Source organism: Lupinus angustifolius, chromosome LG11, assembly GCF_001865875.1.
Source record: "Lupinus angustifolius cultivar Tanjil chromosome LG11, LupAngTanjil_v1.0, whole genome shotgun sequence".
In the NCBI taxonomy this organism is placed as follows: Eukaryota; Viridiplantae; Streptophyta; class Magnoliopsida; order Fabales; family Fabaceae; genus Lupinus; species Lupinus angustifolius.
The window spans coordinates 23,269,760-23,278,364 of record NC_032019.1 but is presented as its reverse complement, the minus strand read 5'-3'; the positions used below and the strand labels follow the sequence as shown (position 1 = coordinate 23,278,364).

At 33.1% G+C, this 8,605-nt stretch overlaps 2 protein-coding genes across 2 annotated transcripts; one reads left to right on the top strand and one right to left on the bottom strand.

Annotated features, from left to right (window-relative positions):
- On the bottom strand, window positions 2,783-3,193 carry LOC109359846 (NAC domain-containing protein 83-like). The gene has a single exon (XM_019604540.1). The coding sequence runs from the start codon at window positions 3,191-3,193 to the stop codon at window positions 2,783-2,785; it is 411 nt and encodes a 136-aa protein (XP_019460085.1).
- On the top strand, window positions 4,045-8,267 carry LOC109360635 (cell division control protein 48 homolog E-like). Its single transcript, XM_019605667.1, has 9 exons — window positions 4,045-4,175; window positions 4,257-4,422; window positions 4,760-4,988; window positions 5,464-6,230; window positions 6,318-6,539; window positions 6,646-6,717; window positions 6,796-7,077; window positions 7,244-7,603; window positions 7,700-8,267. The coding sequence occupies exons 1-9, from the start codon at window positions 4,147-4,149 to the stop codon at window positions 8,006-8,008; spliced, it is 2,436 nt and encodes an 811-aa protein (XP_019461212.1). The 5' UTR covers window positions 4,045-4,146; the 3' UTR covers window positions 8,009-8,267.

Sequence of the window (8,605 nt, the reverse complement as noted above, 5' to 3'; positions counted from 1 at the left end):
ATGCTAAAAAATCCTTATGACTTTATATGATACTTATAAACGTAATCACAAAAAATATGATGCAAAAATAACTCCTTATATTTATAATTTGATATAGAGAATATAGATGTGAGATATTATCCTATACAATTTGAATTTTATTTATTGAGTCATTTAAGAATCAAATATTTTCTATAATCACATTTTCAACAAATAAATGCTTATACAAACGCATTTATAATTGTTAATATTCTACATATACACTAAAAAATCAATGTTAACCTATATGAATGAGAAATATAATGTTTCAATACATGATTTATTGATATTATAAAGTATATGTATATTATATTTGCATTATGTATAAATAAAAAAGCGACCAGTGCAAGTGCACGGGTAGTTTGTAAGAAAACAAAAATTGTCCAGTTTGGTACATAGTACTTTACTACTTATTACCTAAGATCATCCTCTCCATTAAAGACTCATAATTCAATGCATTGGGAATCAAGAGATTTTTCTCCCATTCTACTTGGATCAAGTGTTGTTGACCTTCCAACAGTTCCAACGTAAATGACTCCAATCAATCATGGTTTTCTTGTTCCATAAAGTCAGATTCAGTTTCAACCACTTCATTCTTCTCCTCTTCTTTTTGCTCTTGGTTTCTTGCTCTTTCAGTAATATCTTTCCCTGGGCTCACTTATAACAGTCTACAAAACAAGAATGCAAGATATAATTAGATGTGTAATGATGGTTGTATTGATTACATTTAGAATCAATAAGATATGGACAAATATATAAAATTAAGTTGGGAAACAACAAATCAAATATCCAAAAATAGAATCAAACCAAACACAATCCAATTTAAGTACACTTTTAAATATTGAAACAAAAAATTCTCAAAATCAAATCAATTCTTATTCATATTAAAAATTTCAACAATAAAAAAAATGCATGCAATGCATTTTTTAATAAGAAATAAAAAATCAAAATATATGATAAATATCCAAAGAAAATTAAAATTTAGAATGTTCAAAATGGAACAAATATTTGATTTCTCAAACCACGTCTAAAATCATATCTCGCACCAATAAAAAGATATAATGTCAATTAAATTTTTAAATATTTATTATTATTAATGTTTTTGTTTCATTATCATTGGATGAGATAAAATTTAAGATAAAGTTTGAAACAAGATATCCATGTTCCACAAAACCAGAGAACACATTGACAAATATAGAATTTAAGAAGCATGACTTAAAATTAAATTGAAATCTAAAGAAACCAAAACATAATACTTACATAATAAATTGGCAGTAATTAAGGAAAGTGATCTAGGCTGCCTTTGTTAAAATGTGGTAAGAGTCATGAAAAAAAAAAGCTTCTTGATAAATAAAGAAGCGTATGTATAAAAGAAAACTTAAAGAAGCTTAAAGAAAGAAGATTGGGAAACAAAGATTGATAACATTCTCATTGAATGAATTGAATTGATTGAATAAGAAGTGAGCCAATATGACTTATTTATACAAGAGAAAAAAATGAAAAGAAAGTTTGTAAAACAAGTAACTAACATAAATCTAACTTGCTAATTCTTTCACTTTCTAACCAACTATCATCTTCCAAAATAACCTATCATATATCTTTAATATGGTATAAGCGTTAGATGAAATTGCTTATGCTGAATGGTGGTTAAACGTCAGTATTGCTTCACGTTCAAATTTCAAGACTGAGAGACGAATATTTACTCATTAGCAAGAGGATGTATTAGAGTATGTGTAGTGTTCAACACAATCATTTCAAGCTTGGAATGCTTGACCCATTCCAGCTTGAGGGGATGTTAAAGATGTTAGTTGATTTCAGTTTGTTAGTTGTAATATTGTTTTCGTCAATCGATTATGAGTTTAATTAATCGATTAACTAGTTAGTATATAAATGGTGATTCCCTTATTATTTGTAATTCAATTCATTCATTTTTAGTAATGAGAAATATCAATTCTTTAAGCTTTATTTCTCATTCTCTTTTCTCATCTTTCTTGTTTCACCAAGAAGATTCAAACACGCCTCTCACGTTGGCAGCAAGTGCAAGAACAAGGATCCTCTTTTTTGTAGTGATTGTGTCAACGGTTTTCTCTTTTCTAGTAACGGTGTTCATCTCCTCCCATGTTGTTTTTGAATCTTGTTTTGGTTGATGATGTCTCCCATTCTTTCTAAATCTATATAGAACATGATTATTGGCCTGCAAGCAAGATAAATAATATAAAGATCAATATTTATTTGTTACATTTTTTTAAGATAAAATTCAAAATAATGCTACAATTAAATGAATAATGCTATTTTTAATATAGATTGAAAAAAATTGAGCTTCAAACATTAAAAAAGATATTGTTATCGTAATGAAGTTTGCCCTAGCAATTTCCCCTCAGTCAAAATATTGAAATATCCAAAAGATAGTCAACAATTTTTATAATTCTCACTTTTAATAATCATCTTTAAGAGTTAAAGAACATGCTATTATGATATTATCAAAAGTTAAAGAAACTCAGAATTCCTTAATGGGTGTGTCAATGAACAATAATGCATATTTCTTTATTCATAAATAGAAATCTCATTACTAATATAATGACCAATGCAATTATTTACACTCCCGGGTAAAACATAGAGCTCTTGTCACATATTATATCCTATACATTGTCCTTTACCGATGATAATGAAATAAAAATCGAATATCTATACATCTCTACATCTCTACATGCAAAGTATATTACTTAATGAATTATTGTTTTGCAAAGATGGGTCAAGGCTATATTCATGCAGAATCCAACCGCGTACCATCATGTTCAGTGCCACTCTTCTCAAACCTAAAACGTTTCTTCAACCCAATACATTGATTTATCCCTTCTGCTACAACCTTCTTTCCAGTGTCTTCAGCTTCCCAAGAACCACACCCAATGATGCGAAGAAAACGTGACCCATTGAGTGATTTCTTCTTCAAAGTGGTGAAGATATAAAGTTCCCTTCCATCATAACTAGACCCTTCAAAAGCTTCCCAAATCTCCCATGGGTTCCTATCTCCATGCAAATCATATTCAAGAACTGTGAGATTGTTAGGCATAGATTCTGCATGGCCATGGACCTTGTTGTAAAGGAAATCTTTGATGAGTTCTTCATCTCTTGGCTTGTATATCTTGCTTGAAGTTGAAGGAGAAGCTTCAGTCATTGAAATCGATTTCAAGATTTACAAAGAAACAAAATATAGTGGTTGCTCTCAATACTATTGTGTAATGTGTAATCTGAGTAAAACATATTAATATGATAAAATATTTCTTAATCTCTCATAGGGATATGTTATTGGATTTTTTTTCTTCATAATGAAGGATATCTTTAAAAGATATTTTTTCCAACCCGTTTTAAAAAAAATTCTAAACCAAGCCAGCCGATTGAAATATATACCCAATTCATATATTTATTTTATACAATATATTTTTTTTGTTTTTTCTATTTTTATAATATATAATCAACTCACAATTTTTTTTGCTTTATACTATTTTTAAAAATTACACTAGTTTATATATTTATATTTAAATAAGAGTCAAAATTAATTATTGTCTATATTATACAAAGTAAAGATTTGTTTTTCCAAATTCTCTATAGTGTCTCGCGCTAATCAAAATATGTTATGTTAATTAAAAATTTTAAACCTTTATTATTGTTGTTATTTTTTCTTATTTTTCATTAGCACATAATTACATATGAGACACAATTTGAGACAATAAATCTTTTGATTATATTCATGTATGGATCTGCCTTTCAATATATATTTTTTATTGAATATTATAAATTAATATTTTCTTAACTAAAAATATATGAGCTTAATTTTTAAAAAAATAAGATATAATTGTAATAGTATTTCATAACCATGTAAAATATTATAGTATATATCAAATTCCTAAAACAATCTTGGAAGTTAAATTATTGATATTCCATAATTTAACATCAAGTAAACATCAAAAGCCTTTATTTAACTTTCTTTCTTAACAAGAAACAGAGCTTACCCACTACTATAAATATCACTACCTCACCCCTCACTTTCTCAGATCTCTTTTTCTCTCAAACTTCAATTCTCTTCTTATCTACACTATTACCGTTTTCTTCCACACTCTTCTTTCAACCATGGATAATAAACCTGAATCTTCCGATTCGTAAGTTTCTTCAATTTCTCCTGTTCTCTTTTCAATTTTGAGTTCAATTTTCTAATTGTGACGTTTTTTATTCTTTTATAGTAAGGGAACGAAGAGGGATTTTAGCACAGCGATTTTGGAGCGGAAGAAGGCGGCGAATCGTCTCGTCGTCGATGAAGCAATCAATGATGACAACTCCGTCATCGCTCTCCACCCTGATACTATGGAGAAGCTCCAGATTTTTCGGGGTGATACTATTTTGATCAAGGTGAATTTCGTTAGGGTTTTGTAGGGTAGGATAATCTTTAAGAAATTTTTTAGGGTTTTCAAATTTCTTAATTCATTCACAGAATGATAGAAATAGCTAATTTGTTGTTTTAATTTTACATTACTTCAACTTCCAATAAATATGTCAGTGTTATAGGGTTTAATATGTGTAATGGCTATTATATTTTACAATTATGAGGTTTCTATTGATGAGTTGATACACGAGTTATATTTTTATTGTAAAATTTGTTCTATTACTTTTTTTGTTGTGGTGTAAGTTATTTTCTTCATGTTTCATATTTAATATTTTTGTATGGTTTGATGCTTTTGGACTTCAGGGAAAGAAAAGGAAAGATACAGTTTGTATTGCACTTGCTGATGACAAGTGTGACGAGCCGAAGATAAGAATGAACAAGGTTGTTAGAAACAACCTTAGGGTTAGGCTTGGAGACGTTGTTTCGGTTCATCAATGTCCTGACGTCAAATATGGAAAGCGAGTCCACATTTTACCTGTGGATGACACTATTGAAGGGGTAACTGGGAATCTCTTTGATGCATATCTAAAACGTGAGTTACTATTTCATTATGATTTTGTTCGACAATATGAACTATTGATGTTTTTATTTTATTGATTTTATCACTACAATACACCTTGGTACTTGACTTTGGCATTTGTTGTTGGCCAGTTTGATTAGATGATTGGAAGAAAAAAAGATCTGGTAGTTCAGTATATGGTCATTTTTTTTCCTTTTGCTGATAAGAATTGTTTTTAAACAGCCATGTTTCTTTGGCATTGGAAATCAATTAGCCTTATAAATAAATAATGCCGTTCCAGTGCGATGGGAGGTACAATATAATGAGTTAGTTATGAATTCAGTTTAGTGACAAGTGGAGTCCATCTTAAATGACAAAGAAACTAATCTCTTCATGGGAATTTTTAGTCCGACCTTATATATTCATACTAAGCATCTGTTTGTTGGGTGCTTTAATCTGTAATTTTTTGAAATTACATGGAATACTAAGTCATGTTTTACTTTTGCAGCTTATTTCTTGGAAGCATACCGTCCGTTGAGGAAGGGTGACCTTTTCCTTGTGAGAGGGGGGATGAGAAGTGTAGAATTCAAGGTTATTGAAACCGAACCTGGTGAGTATTGTGTTGTTGCTCCAGATACAGAGATCTTCTGTGAAGGAGAACCTGTTAAAAGGGAAGATGAGAATCGGTTAGATGAGATTGGTTATGATGATGTTGGTGGTGTAAGAAAGCAGATGGCTCAGATTCGGGAACTGGTGGAACTGCCACTGAGGCATCCACAGTTATTTAAGTCTATTGGTGTTAAGCCACCAAAAGGAATTCTGCTCTATGGACCCCCTGGTTCTGGTAAGACTTTAATTGCCCGAGCAGTTGCAAATGAAACTGGTGCTTTCTTTTTCTGCATCAATGGCCCTGAGATCATGTCAAAACTGGCTGGTGAGAGTGAAAGCAATCTGAGGAAGGCGTTTGAGGAAGCTGAGAAGAATGCACCCTCTATCATCTTCATTGATGAGATAGATTCAATAGCTCCAAAGAGAGAGAAGACTCATGGTGAAGTTGAAAGGAGGATTGTTTCCCAGCTCTTGACCCTCATGGATGGGCTTAAATCGCGTGCACATGTAATTGTTATGGGAGCTACAAATCGTCCAAATAGCATTGACCCTGCTCTTAGGAGGTTTGGAAGGTTTGATCGGGAGATAGATATTGGTGTTCCAGATGAAGTTGGGCGTCTTGAGGTTCTTCGTATCCATACAAAGAATATGAAGCTTGCTGAAGATGTATGTAACATTGAATTCCTTTTTCTGACTAAGTTGGGTTCAATTTTAGTGCTCTAAATCTGATAAGTCTGTTCATTCTATTTGCAGGTTGATTTAGAAAGGATTTCTAAGGACACCCATGGTTATGTTGGTGCTGATCTAGCTGCTTTGTGTACTGAAGCTGCCCTCCAGTGCATCAGAGAGAAAATGGATGTAATTGATTTGGAGGATGAAACCATTGATGCTGAGATACTGAACTCAATGGCAGTGACCAATGAGCACTTCCATACTGCTCTTGGATCAAGCAATCCTTCTGCTCTCCGTGAAACAGTGAGTATTTCAGCTATTTATATGTTGAATCTTCTTTGGATAACACCTTTTGTGATTACACTTGAACTTCGATGTATCTGTAACATCAACTTTGCTGATGAACCAGGTTGTCGAAGTGCCTAACGTCAGCTGGGAAGATATTGGTGGTCTTGAAAATGTTAAGAGAGAACTCCAAGAGGTAACTTGATCTCTTGAATTGAATCCCAACACTCTTTCATATCACAATTATGGATTTTGATGATGTTTTCTTTTGCAGACTGTTCAATATCCAGTGGAGCACCCTGAAAAATTTGAGAAGTTTGGAATGTCTCCTTCAAAGGGGGTTCTTTTCTATGGTCCTCCTGGTTGTGGTAAAACCCTTCTGGCAAAAGCAATTGCCAATGAGTGTCAGGCCAACTTCATCAGTATAAAAGGTCCTGAGCTACTCACGATGTGGTTTGGAGAAAGTGAGGCTAATGTAAGGGAAATTTTTGACAAGGCCCGTGGTTCTGCTCCTTGTGTCCTATTCTTTGATGAACTTGATTCTATTGCAACCCAGGTTTGTACTTTGAACCATACTAGTTGAGTCAAACACCAGGCAAAACTTTTTGATTTATAAACATTCCTGTTTGCATTCTGAATATATTTAAATATGTTATCGAAATAATCAGTGTTCCCTGTACACTAAGTATAATTGTCAATATTTTGTGTGCTTTATCTTTCAGAGAGGCAGTAGTGTAGGAGATGCTGGTGGTGCTGCTGACAGGGTTTTGAACCAACTGCTTACTGAAATGGATGGGATGTCAGCAAAGAAGACCGTGTTCATCATTGGGGCCACTAATCGGCCAGACATTATAGACCCTGCACTTTTGAGACCAGGCCGTCTAGATCAGTTGATTTATATACCCCTTCCAGACGAGGAATCTCGTTTTCAGATATTTAAATCTTGCTTGAGAAAATCCCCCATCTCAAAAGATGTTGACCTTAGAGCTCTTGCCAAGTATACTCAAGGCTTCAGTGGTGCTGATATTACTGAGATTTGCCAGCGAGCATGCAAGTATGCTATAAGGGAGAACATTGAGAAGGTACATTTTTGGGCACTTTTTTCTCTGCAAACTACAAAAAATTGTTGTTTTGGATTCAGATTAAGCTAACTTTCTTTCTGCAACATTTCTTTGCAGGATATTGAGAGAGAAAGGAGGAGAAAAGATAACCCTGAGGCCATGGAAGAGGATATCATAGACGAAGATGTAGCAGAAATCAAGGCAGCACATTTTGAAGAATCGATGAAGTATGCACGAAGGAGTGTAAGTGATGCCGACATTCGCAAGTACCAGGCCTTTGCCCAAACATTGCAGCAGTCAAGAGGGTTCGGAAGTGAGTTCAGATTCGCAGATACCAGCTCTGGTGCTGCTGCCAGTGGTGGTGCAGCAGCATCTGACCCTTTTGCAAGTGCTGGTGGAGCTGATGATGACGATCTTTACAATTAGGTTATTTTGTGCTTGTTTTAACCATGAACACGACAATGCTACCTTACTTTTGTACTTAACGTTTTCTGTATGAAGTATTTAAGGTTCCCATTGGATTATATTGTTGTCATTGCCCCATAAAAACCATTGGTTCATGTGGTCGTTATTAGGTGCCAGGCTGCCAGCCTCTCTGAAAGCTGGAAATAATTATGTTATTTGTTTGAACCTAAAGATTTAGTGTATAGCAAGACAGCTTTTGTATTATGATTTATGAGCAAAACATAATCTTGGCATTGTCGTATCATTCTATTATAAACATGTAACTTTAGAAGAGTGAAGTAGCTAAACTGTAACCTGTTGTATGTTGCATTACGTTGTCTTTATCGGTCCTTTTCAATGTTTTTCTGTCTGTTCAATATGAGAGAGTTTAGGAAGAGTGAAATATTTAAAAATAATAATAGGTTTTGCATACAATAATAACATCATGTTTATGGGTTAATAGTTATTTGGTGTCATGTAAAAACTATAAAGACATTGGTAATGTTTAGCTTGGAATTATTGCCTCATACGCTAGGTTGATTTGGGAGATGCTCTTTGATGGTTGGTTGTAGGATTGGT

Excerpts from the sequence above, each read along its gene's own strand:
- LOC109359846 (XM_019604540.1), bottom strand. The coding sequence starts at position 3,193 with ATGACTGAAGCTTCTCCTTCAACTTCAAGCAAGATATACAAGCCAAGA.
- LOC109360635 (XM_019605667.1), top strand. The coding sequence starts at position 4,147 with ATGGATAATAAACCTGAATCTTCCGATTC. Across the intron at positions 4,423-4,759 it reads GTGATACTATTTTGATCAAG|GGAAAGAAAAGGAAAGATAC; the intron begins GTGAATTTCGTT and ends TTTGGACTTCAG. Across the intron at positions 7,078-7,243 it reads TTGATTCTATTGCAACCCAG|AGAGGCAGTAGTGTAGGAGA; the intron begins GTTTGTACTTTG and ends TTTATCTTTCAG.